The sequence below is a fragment of the Stomoxys calcitrans genome, chromosome 3 (genome assembly GCF_963082655.1).
Source record: "Stomoxys calcitrans chromosome 3, idStoCalc2.1, whole genome shotgun sequence".
Classification (NCBI taxonomy): Eukaryota; Metazoa; Arthropoda; class Insecta; order Diptera; family Muscidae; genus Stomoxys; species Stomoxys calcitrans.
The window spans coordinates 42,318,996-42,346,201 of NC_081554.1; the positions used below are offsets into that span (position 1 = coordinate 42,318,996).

The following is a 27,206-nucleotide window of genomic DNA, read 5'->3' on the forward strand; positions in this document are numbered from 1 at the left end:
ATTTTTGTCCTATTTGGCTGAAATTTTGCACAAAGTGTTCTGTTATTACTTTTAATTACTGTGTCAAGTACGATCCAAATCGACCTATAAGCTGATTTAGCTCCCATAGCTCCCGATCTACCGATTTGACTTCTTGAGCCCATACAAGCCTCAATTTTTGTCCGATATGCCCTTTAACAGAAGTTTGGTATGTAGAACAAAATAATGCCCATCAACTAAATTTATTTTGTATACATTTTTAGCGGAATCCATGGTGGATTTGGTCCGGCCATAGAAATAACTGTTTCACTTATCCGTTTTTAGTTTCATATAAAAATGAAATTAGGGATGTAAAAACTTTTTCGTATAAGCGGCATTTTCAGTTAAGCGAATTTAATTTCATTTGATATCGCCAAAAATGAATGGTTCTTTCCACCAAGTTTCACTTAAGCGCGATTTTTCACTAAAACGAAGTATAGTTAACCGATTTCGACTATAGTTTCCAACAAAGCGGTATATTCGGTTAAGCGATATTTCTCTTAAACGAATTCGATTACATTTAATATCACCAAAAATACCAAAAATTAATGGTGCTATCCACGAAATTTCACTTAATCGCGATTTTTCACTAACGCGTAGTAGAGCTACGTGATTTCGACTATGCATAGTTTTCAATCAACAATGTTCACCATATTCTACCAAAATGTAAACTAATTTATCTGTCCCCTTTTGTCGTGAGCTTCTTTAGCCCTTATCACTTTAGTTTATACAAGCTTTTTACTTTATTCACAAAATTCTAAACACTCCTATTAACACAAACTACTGCTGCCATTAAAAAAAATTAGTTCCAGGTTGATTCGATTCAATTTAGCTCGATTTGACTCACTTTGTTTTCTACCAAAAATCCTGCACATTGTAATTCGATGGTTTTGTGTTGAATGTTAAAGATAAACTAAAAGTATGACACCTTGTGTCTAGTATTCTGTTGTTATTACTACCTGTTTATTGATAGCATTGTCTACCTGTAATCGTGCCAAGTCGACGTATGTTCGTTCCAAGAACGCAGAATGGTATTTTATTGTCAATGAGACCGTTTAATAAAATATTTTATAACAAAATTACAGTGTGTGCACATATGAGTACAAAACTATGCCGTGAACAAATGCCATGTGGATTGTAAACCTATTTAGTACCTAAGCTGAGAAATCCTTTGTAACTTCACTGATTGTAGGTACAACCAATTTCTTATTGCTACATGTCCTTTGATAGCCTACACACCTGTCTATAGCGAAGGCATTAACACACATTTGTGTAAGTCATGAGATTAATAGACTCTACATCGGCAAACATAAAGTAGATGACTTAATCAATATGATCAAGTATCCATGTCATGACAATTTACCCATTTTGGAACCAATATTGAGACTCAGGCCCTGAGGGAGTGTTTCTAAGAATGTTCTCTCGATAGCAACCTTAATAGCAAATTATGGTACAAAAACCAGTAAGGAAGGGCAAAAGTCGGGCGGTGCGTAATGTATAACACCCTACACCTATCCTCTAAGTACAATGTGGAAGCTATATCCAATTCTAAAACAATTTTGGTGGACCTCGGCGGATGTTTTCAGATGGGTTATAAAACAATTCGTATCAAATTTCGAGCAAATATGTTGAGAAATGAGAACATTATTACAAATTACTCAAAATCTGACGAACATATATATGGGAGCTATATCTAAATCTGAACCGATTTCGAGCAAACTTCTCAAATATTGTAGTAGTTGTCGAGGAAAGCGTTGTGCAAGATTGGTCCATAAATGCGCATGCAGTGGCTCTAGTTTTGGCAAGATTAGTTAATGAATGCGCTTGCAGTGGCTGATCCAGTTTCGAGAAAACTTTTCAGATATAGTGGTAGTCGTCGAGGAAAGGTTTTGGTAAAATTTTGGCCAGATTGGTCAATAAATGCGCTTGCTTTGACTCTAGAAGTTAAAATCGGGCAACACATATAATAAAGAGCTAAATCTAAAATCTGAATCGATTTCTATGTCGAGAGTCGAGAGAAAATCCTTCCTGCTAAATTTCGAGGGAATCGGTTAACAAGTGACCACTTAATTGCATTATTACTGCAAATCGGATATATGGCAGCAATCCATATCTGAACCGAATATTTCTAGGCCGAAAAACATGCTTGAACCAAATTTTAAGACTATCGGATGAAATCTGCAACCAGTACTTTGTACACAAATTAACAAGGACAGACGGGCTCGAATCAGAAAGTTATTCTGAGTCGATATACTTATCAATGGGTATACCCATCTCCCTTCCTTCTGGGTGTTACAAACAATAATACCCTGTGGTATAGGTGTAGGTTAGGTTAGGTTATGTTAGCTTTAAGTGGCAGTCTGCCATCAGACTCACTTAGACGTTTTCGTCCAATGAGATACCACAGAAACAGAAGACGGAAGATGCCTTCTAGTTCCTACCTTTGAACCATACAGATCGCTTTTAAAAGTCCAATAACTTGCGAATGTTCACATCCGCTAAATCAGACAGGTTCTCAAGGAAATGAGATCCTAAAGTGGAACTCCTACTGACTGCTAGTGCGGTACACACACACACAGAAGGTGTTCTACCGTCTCTTCTTTCTGATTTCCTCACAGCTTTTGCAAAATTCGTTGCTAGCAACCTTCAGTCTGTCGGCATGTTTTCCGACTAGACAATGACCTGTCATGACGGACACAATGGCTGAGACATCTGTTCTAGCCAATGACAGCAAAGCGGTAGACCTATTCGAGTCCAGATTAAGCCATATAGTTTTGGAATGCTCACATCCCCCTCTTTGTAACCATCTATCATTCGTTGCCCTTCGGGCTTGGTCCTGAAAACTTAGCTTACATGTTGCTAGAGGCATACCCATAGATTTCAGTATCCCTGAAATGTGTAAGGTAGTTCCTAGTCTCGCAAGCTTGTCTGCTTTAGAATTCCCTGGGATATCTCTGTGGCCCGGCACACAGAACAGGTGAATTTTGAACTGCTCAGCCATCTTGTTGAGAGATCTCCGAAAGTCGAGGGCGGTTTTTGTGTTCAGAAATACGTTCTCCAGGGATTTAATGGCTGCTTGGCTGTCTGAGAAGATATTTATGCCAATCGTCGTAATGACATTATATCTAAGCCATTCCACTACTTCCTTAATTGCAAGGATCTCCGCTTGATACACACTGCAGTGGTCGGGTAACCTTTTCGATATGACCAGTTCTAGATCTTTAGAGTACACCCCAAAGCCCACCTGGTCGTTTAGTTTGGAACCATCCGTATAGAAGTCTATGTAACTTCTGTTACCAGGGATATCGCAGTTCCAAACGGTCCTATCAGGAATAGTGATACAGTAATTTTTTTTTATCAAAAAGCGGTTCAGTTAGGGAGTAATCCGCACTGACTGGAAGATCGGATATTGTATCAAGGATAACACAGTGTCCGTAGCCACCATATGACCAATGAGAAAGGTGCCTTAACCTCACGGCAGTGGTCGCTGTAATTTGTCTAGCCACAATGTCCAGAGCCATAAGATGTAGAATTAAATTCAGTGTAACAGTTGGTGCCGTCCTCAGTGCGACTGTGATGCACAACCAAGACATCCTTTGGATCCGGTTAAGTATTGAGCAGTAGGTGGACTTTTGAAGCGCCGTCCACCAGACCACAGCACCATATAGCATTATAGGTCTGACAACTGCAGTATATACTCAATGCATTACACGCGGTCTTTGCAAGTGTACAGGGCCTGTTTTGCCTTTCTTGCCCTTTCCAAAATCACGCCCAGGTATTTTGCGCTTCCTGTAAATGAAACATTTTCTCCTCCCAAGGAGACAGGTTCCACTGTAGGCAACTTGTATCTCCTGCTGAAAAGTACTACTTCTGTCTTCCACAGATTTATATCAACACCACTTTCGGTAGCCCACTTTGCTGTGTGAAGTATATCTCGAAGAATGCTGGGAAAATTTCCCCTAACCGAAATTGCCAAATCATCAGCATACGCGACCATTTTTATACCCTTTTCTTCCATAGACAATAATATATTGTTAATGGCTTTATTCCATAGTAGAGGAGACAGTACACCTCCTTGAATAGTTCCTCTGCTGACCCATCTTTTTAGATCCACAGATCCAAAGCCTGCCGTAATGCATCTTTTAGTATAGAAGTTAATAATAAACTTTCTTACAGTAGAGTATCAACTCCTACAAACTCCAACTCCAAAGGAGTCGAAACTTTTTATCGTCCAAAGGATTCTTGGCTCAGACACAATTTCCCACATGGCCTCCGACGAATGCATACTAGTGACAACGTCTTCTGGCGAAATGTTGTCCGTTGGAGAATTTCCTGGGAAATGTGTATCAACGAGTAGTTCTAGAGTTTCCACACTAGACATTATCCATACATTCTGACTTCTGGACATACCCCACCGTAATAGGTCTCGAAGACAGAATCTTTCTTAGCCTAGAGGCCTTAGATGTATTCTCCACGGAGCTGCAGAATTCTATACAGGATTTGTTCTGAGCCTTTCTAAGCTCGCCCTTATATTTTCCTAGCTCATCCTTATAAATGTTCCAACCGTGTGGTGCTCTCGTCGCTTTTGCTCTGTTGAAGAGTTTTCTGCAGTCCTTACTTAGACCAACCATCTCTGGGGTCCGCTATAGCGGTCTCTGTTTGCCCCTTGGCTTGGAACTAGGACATGCCAACACAAGCGTGTCATTCAGGGCCTTCGTGATCCGCTTGATCACTATATCGTTCGCAGTTTCGACTTTCTTTTCTGGTCTAGAAGGGATAGACGTGCCGAAATTTATTCCAATCCGCCTTTCTTCTATTTAGCCGAGGGACCACTTCTGCAGTATTTTCTGCAAGGTTGAATCTTATATAACGATGATCAGAGAAGCTGTGGTCATCCAACATATCCCAGTCGCATATTTTTCCACTTATATCTTCCGATACAAAGGTAATACCTCATGTTCCTGGTTATAAAGGTGGGTTTATCTCCTCACAAATCGCCAGATCGCAAATTATAATATATTCGATAAGCAGCTCAGCCCTTTCGTTGACACCCGAACTTCCCCATATCTGGTGATGTGCATTAGCATCACTATCTACAATAAAGCTCGCTCTTCCCTACAGAAGCGCCTTCAGCCAGCGACTTAAGGAAGAGAAGGCAGCCAGTAATTAGACTTGTTTATTTCTGGCTACCACTAAATCTTCAGTGCTTCGCGACGGAAGAATAAAAACATTTAGACTACTTTTTGCAAGAATACAGGCTCTGTGTTTTTCATTCCCCTTACCATTGAGAAGTCTTAATACCGGAATTCTTAGTCCACTAACCATTCCTCCACACACCCGTGGCTGTTGTATAAGAACCATACAAATCCCCCAGCCATCAGGAAGACCTTTAGTGCCGCCGAAGCGGCCTTACAATAGCGGAGATTTATCTGTAAAAACCGGACCATAGTCAGGATTCAGAACTTTCACCACTGTTGTGCTAGCCTTGTCTTCTGGGTTAAACATTTTTCTTGGTGTTTAGAGTTTTATTACACCAAACAGTATCAAATTAATTGCAATTTGAATTATTTTTTCACTTCAACGGTTGATGATTTCAAAAAAAAAAAACATCCAAAAGCAAATCGAATTAAAACTTCAAATATGTATGCAAAATTTCCGCTTAAAAACATACAAATGAGGTAAACACAATGCATAATTGAGTAATGAATGATTCAATGGGCGAATGTTTATGATGATAGCATGCAACCTATAGATAATTTTTGTAACGCCTCATTGGAACAGTACACTCTACTAACCATTATAAAATCGAAAAAAGGGGGCAAAATAAATAGAATTATAAACAAGAAAGGAAAAAATTATGCAACTAATTGAATCGAGAGGAAAAAAATAACATAACAATTATACAAATAATTAATATTTAATGGAAACTAAAACAAAAAAAGTGAAAAAAAAATAATATTGATATTAAATTGGCTTTAGTTGGTAAAAAGGTAAATTTATCAAGTTTAGCTTTTTTTTGTAATTAATTATGAAAATTGTAAATAATTTAATTTAAAATTTAATGGCCTTCTTTTCAAGTTGTTACTGGTTTTGAAAGGTTAAATTAAAAATCGTTAGAAAAAAATGTTAATTATTTTATCGGATTTTTGAAACCAATTACAAAAACAATTAGAAATTTGTTTTTGTCACATTTGAGGAAATGTTAGTCATGGCAAAATTTAATTCAAATTGTTTGCATTTGTTAATTAAGAAGAACCAAAGGGAAATTATATGTAAGAGAAAACCATTTCAATGCTTTTCTGGTATATTGTCATTGTTTGGGTTTACCTTTTTCCTGTTTTCGTCGTTTACGTTTATTGCAAATTTTTACGGCACAAACCGATAAAATGATCGCAACTATAAAAAACAGGATGCCCCCAACGACACCGGCTGTTATTGCTTTATGTTTGACACGGGCCGGTACCGGAAATTTCACCTCATCGCTGGATTCATAAGATTTTTCCGAATTGGCTAAAACGCGAAAATAATACGTACGACCTCCAACTAAATTCTTAACTAAATATTGGGTTTCCTCGGGTCGTATCTGGCCCCGATTCAGGGTCTTCCAATTGGCATCAGTCCGGTATTTTATTGTGTAGAACTTAACAATGTGGGCTCGCTCCAGTGGCGCCTGCCAAGAGATGAGAAAACCATTTGAGACTTCCGTAACGGTGAGATTACGTGGTGGTCCAGGTTTTGGTCCTAAGGAAAGATAAAAGAGAAGTTAAAGAAAAACATTTCTATTAGTTTTGGAAATTCTATAAATTTCTTAGGTATCAATTATATATTTAAGTAATTTTTAAAGCTCTTTTTCCCAATTCAGTTGACTTAATCTTATAAAGTTACCTGCAAATGTCCTTTTATAGCTTACATTGTTCCTCTATAAATTGTCAACTATTCAAACACATACATGAATGCGAATTACCAAAGTTTGGAATGCTAATCGCATTTTATGAAATGCCACTGATAACTGATGCGCGGTTTACGAACAATGAAAATGCTAATATCGCTTAAGGAATGTCCTTTATGCTATAATGGCTGGAGTTGTTGCCGTGATTGTGTTCATGATTGAGGTTGTTGATGTGCACAGTTCTATGCAGTTGCGAAAAACAAGCTACCTTTTGAAAACTAAAACAAAAATAATCATGCTAACTACTTCACTGCAGCAGAAAATTGTGTAAAAAGCTAAATTTTTCATCAGATTAAACAAAAAGTTCTCTACAACCATGGGGGAGTATATTTTAATGATTTTATTGCAATGGCAGAACCTTGAACCTTGGGCAACTACTGAGCCTATATTTAAGAAGTCTGTTTTGGCAATTTTAATTCCCATTATTCCTATAAAATCTTCAATGAGGAAATGCAAAATTGCAAATTTTGCCCATGAACATTCCACTAAGGAACAGTAGAAAACTTCTCACATATCAATGAGTGCAGTCCGATTCAAGTTTTAAGCTCAATGATACGGGGGCGTCCTTTTTATAGCCGAGTCCGAACGGCGTGCCGCCGTGCGACACCTCTTTGGAGAGAAGTTTTACATGGCATAGTACCTCACAAATGTTGCCAGCATTAGGAGGGGAAAGCCAGCGCTGAAATTTTTTTCTGATGGTCTCGCCAGGAGGAAGGAAATGCATGCTAGGATATCTAAGGCAATGAAAATTGGCTATGACAGAATATTTGTTCCACTAGCCGAACGTAGAATAGCTTTTCAAGCGCCTCGATCTTCTGCGCTCATTCTAATATCTCTGACACCAAGTTTCGAGGAGTCTCCCACCACTTGATCTTTTCATCGGGCTTTTAATCTTCCCGGTTTGCGTGTACCATCGTGTTTGCCTTCAAAAGACTTCTTTGCAGGAGCTTCTTCATCCATTCGGACAACATGACCTAACCCAAGCAGGTCATGTAACTATGCTATAGTCGTCATACGGCTCATACAGCTCGTGGTTCATACGTCGCCTACACTCTCCATTAACTCCAACTGGTTCATATATTTTTCGAAGAATCTTTCTCTCAAATACTCCAAGTACTGCCTCATTTGCTTTCACAAGTAGCCATGCCTCAGAACCATATAACAGCACCATATATCAGTGTCTTGCATAGTGTAATCTTCGTCTGTCGAGAGGTGGCCTTGTTTCTAAACTGCTTACTTAGTCCAAGGTAGCATCTGTTTGCCAGTATTATGCTTCGCTTATTCTCAAAACTGGTGTGATTCGTTTTGGTTAAGGCGGTGCCGTGGTAGATAAGGTTACTGACTGTCTCAAAGTTGTGATTCCCAACTTTCTCCATGTTCTTTATCTGCTCGGTTGTGCAAGGTTTTTTGGGAGTTGAAACCATCCATTTCGACTTATCTCCATTTCACTGCCAGACCCATTTTCACTGACTCTTTTTCGATCTCTTTGTTCTTTGCAGGATATTAAAGTGGAGGTAAGCATGCCCGCCTCTTATGCTGAACGCCTGGGTTCGAACTCTGGCGAGACCATCGGAAAAATTTTTTAGATGTGCTTTTCCCCCTTCCTAATTCTGGAAACATTTGTGAGGTACTATGCCATGTAAAACTTCTCTCCAAAGAGGCGTCGCACTGTAGCACGCCTTTCGGACTCGGCTATAAAAAGGACGCCCCCGTAACATTGAGCTTAAACTTGAATTGGACTGCACTCATTGATATGTGAGAAGTTTGCCCCTGTACCTTAATGGAATGTTCATGGGCAAAATTTGTCACTTTGCACGATATGCCTTCTTGTCTGAAATCTCGTTTGGTATTAAATGGCTCGGAGAGATTCATTCCTATTCTTAATGAGGAATGCGTATCAGCAAGTGTCATCCTGCAGAGTCTTATTAATTTTGCAGGGATACCAAACTGAATTTGTTTGGCCGTCCTTCACATGTGAACTGGTTTCAGAGCAGGTCAATTTTCTTGTCCTATACCATTCCACATACAAATGTCTACAAGCTTTTGTCTATAATCCACGTAGACACACACTTGGCTTTGTGACACCTTTAGCCTCGGTAGGCGTGCATTGGGATTTTTGGCCAACGGTGACGCAGTTCACGTCCAGATTCGAACCTGGGCACACGGAACAACAGCGAGAGCCATTGCCGTTGTCTTAGTGTTCGAAGCCATCAATAAAACTTCCAGCAGATGCACAAAATCATATTTAGTACTGAAGAAGTGTAATTTGTCACAGAAAGAATGTCTGTCATTACACAGAAATACATGCATTGGGAAATGTACAGCTAATAAGCAGGCTTGTCGAGCTTGGTTAATGTGGTAATTGTATAATAGATGCGTTTTCGCTATTTATACGATTCAAATACAAAATACCAACGCACAAGGGGTGGGGAAGGGGTGGGTGGGGTACTCCCCCGAACACTAAGAGTAAAATTTGTATATCAAGTTCGTACTCTACTCTTAAATACCTTTCATTTTATACCCATATTGTCGCAATCGGTAAACGTGTCCGTTCGGGTGATATTTGGGATGGGGCGTCCCCCCAGGTTATTTGCCCCCAAAATTGTATATTTATTTCGTGTTTTTGGGGTACCATAAGGTGGCATGTAAAATTGCGGTGCACCCATCTCCCTAATCTGTCGTTTTTGAATATTGGGGTAAGGGAGAGGATCCGCCTCCCTTCGGACACCAAAAAAGGTGGTACCTTATAATCACCAGGTGCTCAAACTCAACCCTCTGTGGAAATTTCATAAAAATTGGTTCAGGCGGTTTCGAGTCTATACGGAACAGACACAGCAGCTCACAAACAAAAATTTCATTTTTATATAACAGATCGGTCTATAACCTGATATAGCCCCCATATAAACCGATCCCCGACTTTGACTTCTTGAGCCTCTAGAAGCCTCATTTTGATCCGATTTGGCTGAAATTTGGAACAAAGACTAGTGTTATGACTTCCAATATCCATGCCATGTTCGATCCTTGTCGGTCTGTAAAGCCTTCATATAGCCTCCAGATAAGCCCATTCCCAGCTTTGACTTCTTAAGCCTCATTTTGATCCGCATCGGTTTATAAACATGATATAGGACTCGTAATAAAAAAACAAACAAAACTATTCTTAATTTAAAAAAAGTCCCCATCCTCACATCAACTCCTTATCCTTTCCTTGCATGGTTCCAATAACCAATTCCATGTTCATAATTGAATAACAGCGGTTGAAGAAACAAAACAAAGCAACATTCAAATTTCTCCATAAACAGGTAATAAATTCCACAGGCTTTTATAGGAAACGGAAATAGTGTACAAAAAAATAGCAGCAGCAGCAACGATGCCAACCAACAAAAAAAAAGAAAATCAACAGTAAATGTTGATTTGTAGTGACAACTGGCAAAGGTGTTGGACATGACAACGACCAAGGCAAAAGTCGTGTAAGCGCCACTTATACAACGAGAAAACAGATAAAAAACGATGAAACTCCACAAAAAAAAAAAACAAACATCAACAACAGTGGAATACAAAAGGTACACCAACACCACAAACTGGTCAGCCCATCCTAGTACTGGATGTCAAAGAAAAAATGTTTTCTCGAAGGACGACTGGTAAGCGACAGCTAACTGTGGCGTAAATTCGCAGACATGGCTCTGGCGGGAGGAAAAAAAAACGGAAAAATGAACAAAACAAAAAAAAAACTAACAAAAGTGCAATGGTTATTTATGACAGTAGCAACAATGGACAAAATTGAAATAGCTCTCTAGTTCAGGACAGAAATGGCAAAGAAGCTTTACTGAGTCTAAAAGAAAGATGTGTATAACGGATTTGTCATTACTTTTGCCTGGGTTGTTTATTTTGGGAAATAAAAGCTTCAAAATGTAAATCAGGCCAAACGAAATAACGTCAGGAAAGGTGATATGAAATCATTTCGGATTCAAGAGTTGTAAAGGGCGATTTTTTAAGAGATATAGGAAAGTTTTTCAAAAAACACTGAAAATTCAGAAAAATACTTAAAATCTTTTATTGAATCGGTAGTACGGTCCATATGATTTAATGTTTGAAGTTTATTTTAGGCAAATGTTGACCGTGACGGCGCCTCAAATGGTCCATTGGTCCATATGGTTGCGCCCTCTAGAGGCCCAGGAAAGAAAAGAGGGAGATGGGTTTATATGGTAGCTATATCAGGCTATACACCGGTTCGGAGCATACTAGAGATAACTGCTAGAGCACCAGACGAGAAATCGCCGGGCAAAATTTCAGCAAAATCGCATAAGAATTGCGCCCTCTAGAGGCTCAATAAGTATAGTAGGGGGATTGGTTTGTATGGGTGTTAAATCAGGTTTAGGACCATACTAAGTACAACATTTGGAAATTATAGGAAAAGTTATCGTGCAAAATTTCAGCCATATAGGCTAAGAATTGCGCCCTCTAAAGGCTTCAGAAATATAATCGAGAGATTGATTTATATGGGTGCTATATCAGGTTTTAGACTGATTCAGCCAAACTAAATATTGAGCCCTCAAGAGGCTCAATATGCATAGTAGGTAGGATGGTTTGTATAGGTGCTATCTAAAGTTTTGGACCGATACAGTTCATACCGTCACCTCAAATGGCATATTGCCAATGGTCCAAATGGTTGCGTCTTCTAGAGGCCCAGGAGATAAATGCGGGAGATGGGTTTATATGGTAGCTATATCAGGCTATACACCGGTTCGGAGCATACTAGAGATAACTGCTAGAGCACCAGAGGAGAAATCGCCGGGCAAAATTTCAGCAAAATCACATAAGAATTGTGCCCTCTAGAGGCTCAATAAGTATAATAAGGGGGATTGGTTTGTATGGGTGCTAAATCAGGTTTAGGACCATACTAAGTACAACATTTGGAGATTATAGGAAAAATTATCGCACAAAATTTTTATAGGTGCTATCTCAGGTTTTGGATCCATACAGGTCATACCAGTGAGAGCTTTTGTAGGTCACAGCAAAAGTCATCGCATAAAATGTGTGTCAAATTGGATAACAATCGCGCCCTCTAGAGCCTAAATAATTATTTATTCTAGCAAAAATTATGTATAATTGGAAGACCGGTTTATACCGCCGGTTTGTAGCTGTGTCCCTATTAACGGCCAGGCTTACAAGCCCGACATAAGTGGGCTACGGTCTGGCCATAATCGTTTGGTTCTAGGAGCCTTAAATACGCATCACGTTTCATGGCATTCTCTCCTAGGTAAACATCAGCGGGGCTTCGCATTGGCAGAGCAGATTGAAGGCTCCACATTTTGCATGTTGAATGAGGATCCCCCACTAGGATTACTAGGAGGTGTAGCAGCTCGCTAGACATTTCCATTCCATCCCCTGATCTCCTCAGTGAAGTAACCTGGCAAGCCGTCATTTCTTTGGTATCAGACCAACTCCTCATAATTCTCACCATAGACCGACCACCCGACTTCATAATTTCTGAGCGTCGAACGTTTATCAATCAAAAGATCAGCCATCATAATATACCGTGGACAAAGTTACGAATGTCATCCGTGGCGCCAAGTCATCCAAGGCGTTGGGCCCCGACGGAATATCTAAACTGATGCTGAAGAATCTGGATCAACCTGGATTCGAGTACCTTACGATTGTCCTCAACCTGTCTTTGAACACTTTTATAGACCCGATGTCTGTAATGTGGGCAGAGTGACAAAGCTACTGAAGCCTGCAAAATATCCGTGTGAGGGCGAGTCGTACAGACCATTCTCCCTACTCTCACCACTAGCCAAGACGCTTGAGGAACTACTCCTTCCGAGCCTCGTTGGAGAATTTTCATTCGCCTAGCATCAGCATGGATTTTGAAGTCCGCATAGCATAACAACTGCTCTGCATGCCATAACCGCACACATTTGCCGTGGCTTCAATCAGCCCAGGCCATGTGATAGTACGGTCCTCGTGGCACTCGACCTATCGAAGGCATTCGAAACGGTCAGCCATGCCTTCGAGGACATCGCCAATGCGTCCCACCAGCCAGCCCTTAAACGCTGGGTAGCGAATAATCTGTGTGGTCGCCAGTCATTTGTGGAATTTAGGGATAAGAAATCGAAACACCATAGAGTGATATCTATGGCACTGTTTAAACTCTTGCTATGCTCCAATCCACCGTCTCCAGATGGCATAGAGATCGTTTCATTGCGGACGATTGTACGATCATAGCAACAGCACCATTAGCAATTAAGGTTTTTTTAAGTAGCACGGAATTCCTAATTCCTAACCTATATTTCAAACGAAAATGAGAAGTAAAGATCTGGAGACCTTTTTATATAGAAGCAATATCAATTCGCAGACCCAATAAAATCAAATTTGTGTTAGTTGGAAGCCATTAGAGAAAACATTGCACAAAACTTTAGCCCAATCGAGTGAAAATTGCGCCCTCTATAGGCGCAATTTGTCTTATAGGATACATTCAGTTTCAGATGGCTAATTTTTGTTTAAGCAAAAAATTTAACTTCGCCGGTAGTATCGATATACAGATACTTTGCCAGCTCTTTCAAGAATATAAACAGTTCCGTAAGGCTTGTAGGAGAGACATATAATATAGTTGGCCTTGGGCGATTTTGTCTTTCCTTACTTACTATACGAATAAACGAGCTCAGAGTTGTATTTTAAGCCATTATCGAAATCAGTCCTCCTAAGTTCCAGAAAAATAAAATTTCTATCCAATTTGGTCCAAATACAACTTTTCAAACCCTGCTATGCTATGCCTTCCTCAGACCGAGTAAACACAGTGAAATACAACTCAAAATAATTATTTCTTACATTTCACACTTGCCAAGGACTGCAAAGCCTTGATGCATTTTAAGTGTTCACAAGTGATACATAAGTAAACGCTTGTGAAAGTCTCTAAGTGTGTGTATGAGTGTATGAGTGTTAGAAGAAAAAAAAAATCCCCATACATACGCACAGAAATTCCTTAACCGCAAAAACATACCATCAAAGTAAACAACGATACTCAACTGGCTTGCACAAAACTTCACAACCTCCAACATTTCAAAGGCCACGTTTAAGGACTTTTAAGCGAATGCTCTTTTGTTGTTTTCTCTTCAGCCCTCTTAGGATATGGTTGTTGGTTTCGTAAGCAAGCCTGGGGTTCGTATGGTTATTTTCTGCTTCTTTTTTGTGGTGGGGATTTCTATTCTAGCAAAAATTATGAAATCACTTTGTACACAGAAGGTTGAAAATGGTTGTTCTGAGTTTACCTGTTTTTTTTTTTTTTTTTTTTTTTGTGGTTGCTGTTGAAGGATATGCAAATTTCATTTTAATTGTTGTGCATTTCATGATTATTTGTGTTTATTTTGCTGCATTTTTTTTTTGTAAAAAAAATGTGATGTTTTTGTTGGTCTGAAGCTTTGCAATTGCTGAACACATTAGGAGGAAGAAACTGGCTAAGTAAAAAAACGCCAATTGGAAAATCGGTAAGAAGAATAGTTGTTGAGAATAGTTGTTTGTCTACAAGTTTAGCAAATTCAATAATTAAATCTGTTGAATTTGGTGACTTCACCAAAATTTCAACTTCCGAATTCGATATTTGTCTTAGAAAGACCGGTACATAACACAATTCAAAAAACGTGTCCACCAGTATTTCGCTGAGGTGTATATGAGAGACTTTTTACATATAAATGACAAACAATCTGTTGAAATGTTGAGCTTATTGATATAAAGCCTCCTATTGTTTTTTAACCTAAGTGGATAAGTTTCTCTCAAAAACCCATCTCCAAACTGAAACTTTAGTAAACGACATGGGAGTGACAGCAGAGACAATAGAGCACATGTTAAGGCTTTTGATGAAAACCCATTTCCACAGGATACGACGGGACTCACGGAGACACCGGAATCTTGGAATAATGACGTTGATCGAAGGTTTACCATAAAGGAATTTATGGTCAAGGAAGCCTTGAGGAGCTTCAAACCATTTAAGTCACCAGGACCTGATGGAATATTTCCGGCTTTACTACAGAAAGAGGCAGGCTATCTGGCGCCTCGTCTGGCCAAAATTTTCATAGCGTGCCTAGGACTTTCATATACTCCGAAAGCCTGGCAGGAGGCAAGCTTGGTGTTTATACCTAAGCCCGGCAAGTCAAGTTATGCGACACCAAAGGCTTACAGACCCATAAGCCTAACGTCCTTTCTACTCAAAACCATGAAGCGTATTGTGGACACCATGATAAAGAGTATGACATCCAGCGAAATGCTCAAATACAAACAGCATGCCTATGTCAAGGGAAGGTCGGTGGAGACTGCCCTGCACGAGGTTATGCATAAAATAGAAGAATCCTTCGATGCCAAAACATACACCCTGGCGGTATGCATTGACATCGAGGGGGCTTTTAAAAGTGTGCGGACCGACACACTGATCCAATCCTTAAACCAGTGCCGCGTGGACCCGGTCCTTAAAGACTGGATAAACCATATGCTAAGGAACAGGTGGATAAATTGTGTGTCCCATGGCATAAATATAAGGGAGAAAGTGGCACAGGGAGGCATTTTATCGCCACTCCTATGGGTGACCACCATAAATAACCTATTACGGATGCTGACTGAGGAGGTATTTGAACCCGTGTGCTACACAGACGATGTTATAATACTTCTAAGGGGTAAGCATTCGAACGAGCTATGCAGAAGGGCCGAAAGGGTCTTGCATATGGCATAGGACTGGGGTAGACCCAGAGGTCTCAATGTTAACCCAGAGAAGACTGAAATATGCCTGTTCATGAGGAAGACGAAGGTGAGCCAATTTAAGGCACATCGTTTCCTCAATAAGACGATTTCGATACATGACAGTCAAATACTTAGGTATGATCTTGTACAGGAAACTGAATTGGAATGTGACATTTAGAAGCGTACTGAGAAGGCTCACAGATGTTGGGCACTATGTAGACGGGCCGTGGGCTCGAAATGGGGCCTGAATCAGAGGATAGTCCACTGGCTCTACAGGAGCGTGATTAGACCAATACTAACTTACGCCTCAGTAGTTTGGTGCAGTGCTATGGAGGCCACCTTAGCGCAGAGGTTGGCATGTCCGCCTATGATAAGGGGGCCTCCTTTTTATAGCCGAGTCCGAACGACGTTGCATAGTGCGACACCTCTTTGGAAAGAAGTTTTACATGTCATAGTACCTCACAAATGTTGCCAGCATTAGGATGGGAAAACCACCGCTGAAAACTTTTTTCTGAGTTCGAATCCTGGCGAGACCATCAAAAAAAAAATTTTCAGCCGTGGTTGTCCCATTCTAATGTTGGCAACATTTGTGAGGTACTATGCCATGTAAAACTTCTCTCCAAAGAGGTGTCGCACTGTGACACACCGTGTGGACTCGGCTATAAAAAGAAGGCCCCTTCTCATTGAGTTTAAACTTGAATCGGACTGCACTCATTGATATGTGAGAAGTTTGCCCCTGTTCCTTAGTGGAATGTTTATTTGCAATTTGCTATGGAGAAAAAGTGCAACATAAGGACCATACAACAGGTTCAGAGAACATATTGTCTTGGCTTAGGCAGAGCAATGAGGACCACGCCCACTAGGGACTTAGGGACACTATGAGACTTAAGGCAATGGGGGAATGGATTGTGGATGGGAGCAGCTCATAACATCGCGGTATAAACGAGGTGGCAATAGAAAGCCTGGAAGGAAAGAAGTTTCCAATCGGATACCTGAGACGACACTTGAGGTCAGTCCAAGACTGTGCCACTGGCAGCAGACGGAACCCTTGTATTGCCATCTGAAAGATCATGTTACACGGATGGGTCAAAGCTAGAGGACAGAGTGGACCTGGGGGTCTGCATTGAGAATTGGCTGAAATTTTGCAGGGGGTCTGTTATTATGACTTCCAACAACTGTGCTGAGTATGATTTAAATCGGTCCATAACCTGATATAGCTGCCATATAAACCGATCTTGGATCTTGACTTCTTGAGCCTCTAGAGGGCGCAATTCTCACCCGAGTGGACTGAAATTTTGCACCTAGTGTTTTGGTATTACTTTCAATAACTGTGCTAAGTATGATTCAAATCGGTTCATAATCTGATATAGCTGCCAAATAAACCGATCTTGGGTCTTGACTTCTTGAGCCTATAGAGGGCGCAATTTCCATTCGAGTTGACTGAAATTTTGCACGTAGTATTTTGGTATCACTTTCAATAACTGTGCTAAATATGGCGAAAATCGGTTCATAATCTGGTATAGCTGTCATATAAACCGATCTTGGATCTGGACTTCATGAGCCAATAGAGCTCGCAATTCTCATCCGATTTCGCTGAAATTTTGCATGATGTGTTTTGTAATGACTTTCAATAACTGGGCCAAGTATGGAGTAAATCGGTATAGTACCTGATTTAGCTGCCATATAAACCGAAGAAGGGATCTTGCCTTCTTGAGCCTCTAAAGGGGGCAATTATCATCCGATTAGGCTGAAATTTTGTACAACGGTTTCTTTCGTGACCTTCAACATACGTGTCTAATATGGTCTGAATCGATGTATAGCTTGATAAAGCTCCCATATAAACCGATCTCCCGATTTTGCTTCTTGAGCCCCTACAAGGCTTAATTCTTGTCCGAATGAACTGAAATATTTCACAATAACTTCTACAATATTCAGCATTCATTTATCGTCCGAATCGGACTATAACTTGATATAGCTCCAATAGCATAACAGTTCTTATTCAATATTCTTTGTTTGCCTAAAAAGAGATACCGCGCATTGAACTCGACTAATGCGAGCCATAGTGGAGGGTATATAAGATTCGGCCCGGCCGAACTTAGCACGCTCTTACTTGTTGACTTTGGTTTTTTTATGACTTTGTCAATATTTGAGCTATAAATTTCAAAAAGAATCATGTCAGTATCTTTAGCCGTTTAAAACTGTCATTGTTTTTTTAATACGAAAAATATTTTTGGTTTTAGAAAAATTTTTGGACAAGCTCTTTCTCTAAAATCCTAAATCATGTTCAGTAAATCAAAAGTTATGGTCCCCAAAAAGTTGAAGAAGACAAAAATGGTCAACTTTGACAACCTATATCTCATCCCTTATTACAGATATGGACACTTTTCGGAAAGCTTATGTCCTCCTCCACAAATGGCTAAAACATCTCGTACCACTTACATCAATAGATAATATGTTGTAGACTTTTTTTTCCAATTTTTTTCCGTTTGGCCCACTGTGCGTTGTCTAAATCATTATTTGGATAAATTTGCCGTATAGACCAGTCTACTTATGTAAGGTCCTGGGCCTATTAAGGGCGCATATACTACCCGACTTTAAGCAAAGTGTTCAAAGTCAGGTGGATATTGAAACCATATGGGCGATATAGGATCCGAATGTTGCAGGGCATAAATTGAGCTATGTGAGCTACACATATAATATTATAGACCGATTTGGCTGTTTGAATTCACGACAGAAAATTATGTGCATAATTGCAGCTATAAGAAAACACTTGCGGCTTTTAATGTCCAAGAAGTCAAATCAAAATACCCCAATAGCAACATTCCATACAGACCAGCGGCCAGATGGTAAGGTCGATGTTGAATGTCAAGACTATCAAGAATGTACATATATAATTTATAGAGCGGAATTCGCTATACTGAAGAGTTACAAACTCAATGACTAGTTTAGTCATTGGTTGGTTTAAAAAAGAAACCTTTTACAAAAATCTTCAAATCCTTATTAAACGAATTGTAGTGGTAATTGCTATAATTGGCATTCTCAATTCTCTATTCCATCTAATTTTAACTTTTGCCCTGATTATAATTCAGATTTAACAGTTTGACATTTTTGAGTGTAATTGCTACACTGCCTGTTTTGCATGTCAAGGTAACATTTTGCAGAATGCTTAGTAAATGACCTTAAAAATTTATGGCATTTTTAAGCAGCAGCAGCAATCTCCAAAGCGTCAGAAAAACAGTTCATGTTCAGAGTTTATTTTTTGTTCACATATTCTGAAGAACATGGTCGATGTGTACAAACAGTGGCAAGCAAAAAAGTGGCGAGCAATGATATAAGTGTAATATAAATAAGGGCTATAGTATCCCTGTGATGGTTTAATAAAAAAAAATATATTTTTCAAGTTTTTTTTATTGCCAGTTAGGGCGAAGATCATTAAAAGTTTAAAATTTTGGTTTGTTTCTCTTTCGACTTGAGCTCAATAATCGAAAATTTTTCTTTTCAAATGGAAAAGGAAAGCCAGAGATCGCAACACACACCAACTACATTGGGACGAGTTTCGTAATCTTGTTTAAAATTACTTATCGGTCATATTGCGAAAACGCACATTATCCACGCTCGACAACCCTGTCTATTAGCTGTACTTTTCCCAAGGCATGTGTTTTTATGTAATGGAAGATTTTTTCTCTACAGCAATTACAGTACTCGCATGGTATGCACATGATTCTGTGCTCCTGTTGGAAGTTGTATTGATGAAATCGAAAGCTAGAGACCACAGGAACGACACCCGCTGTTGCTCGTGTGTCCAGGTTCGAATCCAGGCTGGACTCTGACGAATTTTTTCACTTTTTCAAGTTTTTTGCGTGTTGATGAGTAACGAGTAGTAAGTAAGGCTAACCTGTTGGATGATATATTTGCAGGGAACTCTTCCCTGCTGGATAGCAATCAACCACTCCCCTCAATCGAAAATGTATCTGGCGTCATGCCCCAAATATTTTTTCGAACTCGTGGGGTTAAAAGGGTTCTTAAAAATCTAGATGTAAATAAATCCCCGGGCCCGGATGCCATTACGCAACCTTTTCAACCTTGCCTAACGAGCGGGAGTCTTCCCGTCGCAGTGGAAAGTTGCGAACGTTCAGCCAATACCCAAGAAGGGTGAGGCAAACAGCCCTACGAATTATCGGCCAATTGCGATATGCTCCGCTCTCTCCAAGGTCATGGAGAGCATGGTTAATCACCCTCTTGTGAGGTATTTAGAGTCTTATGACCTTCTTAGCGACCAACAGTATGGTATCAGCAGAAATCGCTCTACGGGCGACCTCATGGCACTTCTGTCGGAACGTTGGAGTCGCTCAATCCAGCAGTTTGGTGAGAGTAAGGTTGTGGCTCTAGATATCTCCAAGGTATTTGATAGGGTCTGGCACGGTACACTTCTACCAAAGCTTGTCGCATATGGTGTCGGTAATGGCTTCGTTCGATTTATTTCGAGCTTTTTTCAGAGATCGAACTATTCGAGTCGTTATAGATGGATTCTCATCAAATGAGCACAAATTAACCGCAGGTGTACCTCAGGGCTCTGTTCTCTCTTCTTCTCTTTTTCTAATTTTCATCAACCTTCTGTTGGGTCAGTCATCGAATCCGACCTACTCATTTGCAGATGACAGCAATCTCTGTCATTCGTACTCATTCGACCATAGGCCAAGTCTTCGAGAGATTGAGGACAAGATGCGACTTGTGGACGATACACTCTGGCAGGATTTGCTGGCCATTTCTGAGCGGGGTCGAATGAATCGAGTAGATTTTAATGCACGAAAGACTCAGTGCTGCTTGTTGTCACACAAACGACTCGCTGATCCCATTACGACCACCTTTGTCTATCAACGGTGTAAATTTTGAGCAATCAGAAGCTCTTGATGTTCTGGGCATGAAAATACAAAGTGATGTCCGTTGGGCATTCAAGTGTTTAGGCTTCCTTAAACGGTGTAAGAATTACTTCACTCCGTCTGATCTAACATCTACACCACTTTCATAAGGCCGAAAATGAAGTACAACTCACATGTATGGGCTGGAGCTTTAAAATCATCCCTGGAGCTACTGGACCGTTTACAGAGGGGAGCGATGGCGTTGATTGGGGACAGTGGGATATCTAACTCTATTGCCCCCCTTCATCGTCGTCGCAAAGTGGGTTGTTTGGCGCTGTTCTATCGGTATGTTCATGGTGTGAGTTCGTCTGATATTCGTCTTCTTATTCCTGATTTAAAGATGTATGTCAGGGATACTAGACATTCCAGGAACTCACACCCGTTTGTAATGGATTGGCCAGTGGACGGCACAATGCATTATAGAGGCTGTCACCTGACCATCTATCATCACGTTGTGATAGATGGAAGGCATTCATCCAGCTGTACGATCGATCCGAAGAGCGAATATAAATAGATTCGGATCATTACCTTGTTGCAGCAAAGATTGGCATCCGATTGAACATGGCGAGTAAAGAACGATCTGACTCTGCGCGGAAGCTGGACATTGAAAAGCTGTAAACACAACAGTTGGCAAAGGCATACTCCACTCGACTGACCCAATTGCTTGATAGCACCACTGCTTGTCCCGATGATATAAAGGCGCAGTGGCAAACCACTTCCCACTCCATGGAAAATGCCACGAAATCGGTACTAGGGTACGGGAAATCTCCCCCAAGAAACCCATAGTACGACCAAGAGTAAAGTATCTGCTAGTATCCGATGTAGAGGATGCCAATGTAGCGCAGAGATTAATATGTCCGCCTATGACGCTAAACGCCTGGGTTCGAATCCTGGCGAGACCATCAGAAAAACCTTTTCATCGGTGGTTTTCCCCTCCTAATGCTGGCAACATTTATGAGGTACTATGCCATGTAAAATTTCCCTCAAAGAGGTGTCGCACTTGCGCATGCCGTTCGGAATCGGCTACAAAAAGGAGGTCCCTTATCATTGAGCTTAAAACTTAAATCGGACTGCACTGCATTGATAGGTGAGAAGTTTGCCCCTGTTCCTTAGTGGAATGTTCATGGGCAAAATTTGCATTTGCAATTTGCTAATGTCCGACGATGTCGCGGAACGAATTCCTGATGATGGTATAGAATGTTTACCTTCTAGTCAGAATGAGGTGCAAGTAGCAGTGCCCCGACTGAAGAACAACAAGGCACCAGGAGCCGACGGGTTACCCACTGAACTATTTAGTTTGATAAGGCGTATGCATCAGCTTGCCAGCGCAATCTGGCTAGAAGAAAGCATACCCGATGATTGGACCCCCAGCTTAGGATGTCACGTACACATGAAAGGAGACAAGACGGAATGTGCCTACTACAAAGGAATAAGTCTTCTCCCCATGGCATACAAGATACTCTCGAGCGTACTGTGTGAAAGATTAAAACCTTAAGTCATGAGAAAATAGGGTCCTATCAATGCGGTTTTGGACCTGCTAAATCCACCCTAGACCAGATATTCACACTGCGCCAAGGCCTGGAAAAAACCCAAGAAGGACAAATCGACACCAAGCATCTCTTTTTTGACTGCAAAGCCGCTTTCGATACTACAATACGTTCAAAGATATTTCAAGCCATGTCTGAGTTTAGTATCCCTGCAAAATTAATAAGACTCTGCAGAATGACACTCGTTGATACACGTTCCTCAGTAAGAAAAGGAAGGAGTCTCTCCGAACCATCTAATACCAAACGAGGCTTTAGACAAGGAGACAACCAATCGTTTGATCTCCTTAATATGCTGCTGGAGAAGATTTTACGAGATGCAGATGAGAGAATTTGGCACACTACTCACAAGAGAATATATTGGGTTGCCCAGAAAGTAATTGCGGATTTTTTAAAAGAAAGTAAATGGAGTTTTTATAAAACTTTGAATGAACTTTAATCAAATATACTTTTTTACACTTTTTTTCTAAAGCAAGCTAAAAGTAACAGCTGATAACTGACAGAAGAAAGAATGCAATTACAGAGTCACAAGCTGTGAAAAAATTTGTCAACGCCGACTATATGAAAAATCCGCAATTACTTTTTGGGGAACCCAATAGATATCGAACGATATTATAACAAAACTTCAGCCAACTCGGAAAACAATTGCAGCTACCAGTGGTCAAGAGATCAAATCTGGAGATCGGTTGCTATAGTAGCTATGTCTCAATCTGAACTGATATGGCCCATTTGCATTTCAAACGACTAGGCTACACCTTCGACCGCTATTGTGGTTTCCATGGACGGAGAGATAGACTAACAATGTCAAGATCATTTCTTCGAGGTGTTATAAACGGAATGGCTAGATTAGTATACCCCCTACTATGGTGTTGGGTATAAAAAATTATCTTTGGAGCTATGTTGAGAATAACTTGATTGACATATACTGTTTACTTTTGCTCGCCACTGTCGCCAAGTGTATATTTTTCGTGTATTCAAACGTATGTATGTTGAAATCAAGAAAAGTTACAACACTTTATAAAGTCGAAGTGAGTACGACAACTTTTGTTTGAAATCATGAGTTTTTATGAGTTTCTATTAAAATAAACACACCCTTTCCAGGTTCATTTTAGAAAATTTCATTTCATGTCATTATTCTTTTATGAATTTTGTAATTTTTCTTTGCACGCTCACTTAAAACTTAATTACTGCAGAAAACATTTCAATGTTTTGCAACTTTTCGGATTGTGTAATACTTTGTGTGCTACCCCAGTGTCCCACTCTTCCACTCCCTATGCCGTAGATTGTCAACACAAAATATGGTAAAGAGAAAAGGAAATCATATATATTGAGGGAAAACAAAAATGTAAGGCACTTTAATATGAATGAAGAAAATAATAATAGAGAATAACAATGAGAAGGAAACAAAAAAAAAAAAAAAACATAAAAACCAACAAACTATGTATATACAGTACCTTTTAATTTTAATTTAGGTGGCGAATAAACAATCGATCCTTGAGAATCGGTATGAAAAAAAATATCAAAATAGGCTAAAAGGTCTGTAAATAAACAAAAAGAAACAAAGAATACAACACAAATCAAATAAAAAAGTCAAAGTTTTTTCTTGTTTTTTTTTATTTTTCCTACTGCTTAGCAGTTAAATTTTGTTTTTGTTTTTTTTTTCTCTGGGAAAACCCCAAACCAATGGAAACAACAATTTTATTGAAAGAAAGAATGCTACAAAGTAACCGGAAAAAACAAAAGAATGAAAAGAACAAAGTGCTACAGAGTTTTTTCTGCAAAAGTAAATGAAATACGAAAAAAGAAGAGAAGAACAAAAAAAAAATATAGAATTATGGGTAATGAAAAGAAATAAAAGTAAACAAACTAAATTATTTATAAATATTTTGTGCATTTCGTCGAAAGGGAGGAAGGAGGGAGGGAGAGCATTGTAAATATTTGTGCAAAAAAAAAAAAGTATTTCCACTACGATTATAGTTGTGTGAGTAAGTGCAATTGAGTAAAATGCTACATCCTTGAGTAAAATGCTACATCCATATATGCCATCTATTACGATAGCTTTAAAGCACACACAGTTCTTTAGATCGTTCCTTCTAAATGTTAAATAATAAAACTCAAAGTCATATATAAAATTATTTTGAATTATATGGTATACTAGCTGACCCGGGCCCGCTATATGGAACAAAATTTTCCTTGGAATATTAATTTTCGACAATTAAAGAGCTTTTAGTGAAATACCATGCTACGAAAATAGTACATCGCTTGACTTACGGTTTAACAATATAGGTGCCTTTATCTGAATCCCATAAAATCTTTATTGGTCTACGAATTTTAGTTTGAATCTAATGTGTACTCCATTCTTCAAATACTTTATTTCAGCCCGATATTGTCATGATGTCTGATTTAGGGGTGTTTTCGGGGGTGAGGTGGTCCCCCAGACACTTAGCCCTCTCTCAAATACCATTCATATAAACTCCGTATTGCCATTGTTTTAAGGAAAGTTTACACGATGAGGCGTCTCCCAAACACATGGCCCCAAAATTGGTTATCAAATTCGTTTTCCAATCTCATATACCTTTCATTCGAGCCCCATATTGGCATGATCGAAAAATTTTTACCCTTTGGGGGGTGTTTTGGGTAAGGGGTGATGCCCTAAATACATGGTCATTCATTTGGATATCAAATTCGTATTCTACTCCCAAATACCTTTATTTGAACCCCATATTGCGATGGTCAGTAAAAAGCTGCTGTTTGTGGGGTGTTTTGGGAAAGGTGTAAACCCGTAGAAAATTGGTCATTGGCCTCAAAATTGGATATCAAATTCGATTTCAAATCTCATTTAAGGAGGCCTATGACGCTGAACGCCTGGGTTCGAAACCTAACGAGACCATCAGAAAAAACTTTCAGCGGTGGTTTTCCTCTCCTAATGCTGGCAACATTTGTGAGGTACTATGCCATGTGAAACTTCTCTCCAAAGAGGTGTCGCACTGCGGCACGCCGTTCGGACTCGGCTTTAAAAAGGAGGTTCCTTATCATAGAGCTTAAAACTTAAATGGGATTGCACTCATTGATATGTGAGAAATTTGCCCCTGTTCCTTAGTGGAATGTTCATTGACAAAATTTGCATTTGCATCTTCTATGTTGATCTATGGAACGATGATGGAATCATCACCAACTTTCTCAAGATTCGGAAGACTAGCATAGGCAAAGATCCTAATATTAACACATCAGGCAGTGCAGTGACTTGAAACTCATTCCCCACTCCCAAGAAGCGCATCTAATGGAGGACCAATAGTTGAGGTCATCCAGATAAACCTCCACCGGAGCGAGACCGCTACTCTCGCTCTGAAGAAGAAAATCAGCAGGGCAAGATTCATACTGCCTTAATTCAGGACCCATGGACGACCCGTAACAAAGTTTCTGAACTGCACCATATCAACTACCATTATTTTATGCTAACACTGGTACTCGGTCGAGGACCTGCGTTATTTGTCATACAAATTAAAAATATGTATTTTCCCCAGAGTTGTCAACGTCGGATGCAACTGTGATGAGGCAGATAGACGGTGGATCATACCTAACATCACTTTATCTGCCTTTCGACTCTCCGATACCGCCACCTACATCGGTGCTGCTACGGTTGGTAAGGAGAGCGAAACAGACAGGAAATGAGGCCTATTGTCTGCTTCGCACTCCTTACCAACCGTAACAGCACCGATGTAGGTGGCGGTATCGGAGAGTCGAAAGGCAGATAAAGTGAAGTCAGGTATGATCCACCGTCTCTCTGTCTCATCACAATTGCATCCGACGTTGACAACGTTGCATGCAACTGTCTAATCACAGTTGCATGCAGACTCTCACTACATTTCGTGGGGTAGTACCAACACCAAGAAGCGGGGCCAAGGCCTGGCAGACTTCTTGAACACTAACGACTTAATAGCACTTAATATTGGTAACACCGTTACCTTTGTTAATAGGATAAGGTAGGAGGTTTAAAATGTGTCAATATGTTCGGAAAATCTAATTGATGAAGTTCAGTATAAGAGAGTCCCCATGGAGCATTCCTTCTAAGACCATCGAATAGCCAGGCGATAAGCTTCCGTATAAAGTTGAAAACCAACTGGTCAAAATTCGGAAGACTACTCAAAAGAAGACTTGGGCAAGATAATTTGGATCGTCCAAGCATAGCAAGTCCGTCTATGACGCTGAACGTCTGGGTTCGAAACCTAACGAGACCATCGGGAAAAAACTTTCAGATGTGGTTTTCCCCTCCTAATGCTGGCAACAATTATACTGTGCCATGTAAAACTTCTCTCAAAGAGGGGTCGCACATCGGCAGGCCTTTCGGATTCGGCTATAAAAAGGAGGTCCCTTATCATAGAGCGAAAAACTTAAATCGGACTGCACTCATTGGTATGTGAGAAATTTGCCCCTGTTCCTTAGTGAAGTGTTCACGGGAAAAATTTGCATTTGCAATTTCATTTACACTCCTTATTGCAAAAGTCAGCAAATGTGCCCTGTTTGGGGTACTGCCCCAAACATTTTTAGTTCCACTCTCTTTAAGACCCAAATTGTCTTGGTGAGCAAATACGTCCTACTTGGAGGTTGTTATGGTAGTGGGACGTCTGATAGACAGTTGGCCCCTAATGTTGATATGAGACACGTGGTCTACTCCCACATAACTTTAATTTGAGTCCCATATTTCCATAGTCTGCAAACATGACCGGCTTGGGGGGGGGGTTTGGGGGGATGATTTGCCACTCAGTGAGTTGGCCTTGAAAATATATATCGGATTCGTGTTTCACTTTAAAAACCCTCTTATTTGAACCTCATATTGCAATACTCAGAAAATACTTACTATTTGGGTGGTGTCGTGGGGGTGGGGTGGCCCCATAGACACATTTCCCGAATATTGATATCAGATTTGTGCTTTACTCTCAAAAACCTTTCATTTGAGCCCCATATTGATATGGTCGTAAATTTATCCCCTTTGGGGGATGTTTTTGGTGAGAGTCGGTCCCCCAAACACTTGGTCCCATATTTGGATATCAG

General features: G+C 40.0%; 1 protein-coding gene across 3 annotated transcripts in view; it reads right to left on the reverse strand.

Annotated features, from left to right (window-relative positions):
* LOC106093533 (protein turtle) overlaps positions 1–27,206 on the reverse strand; it is a 479,313-nt gene that overhangs the window by 43,962 nt on the left and 408,145 nt on the right. For 2 of the 3 annotated variants that reach the window (XM_059365881.1, XM_059365882.1), the window contains exon 10: positions 6,346–6,759. In XM_059365881.1, coding sequence (XP_059221864.1) covers positions 6,346–6,759 — 414 coding nt within the window. Of the gene's footprint in view, positions 1–6,345; positions 6,760–23,608; positions 23,693–27,206 lie in introns of all 3 variants that reach the window. The other variant, XM_059365880.1, reaches the window with a different exon arrangement.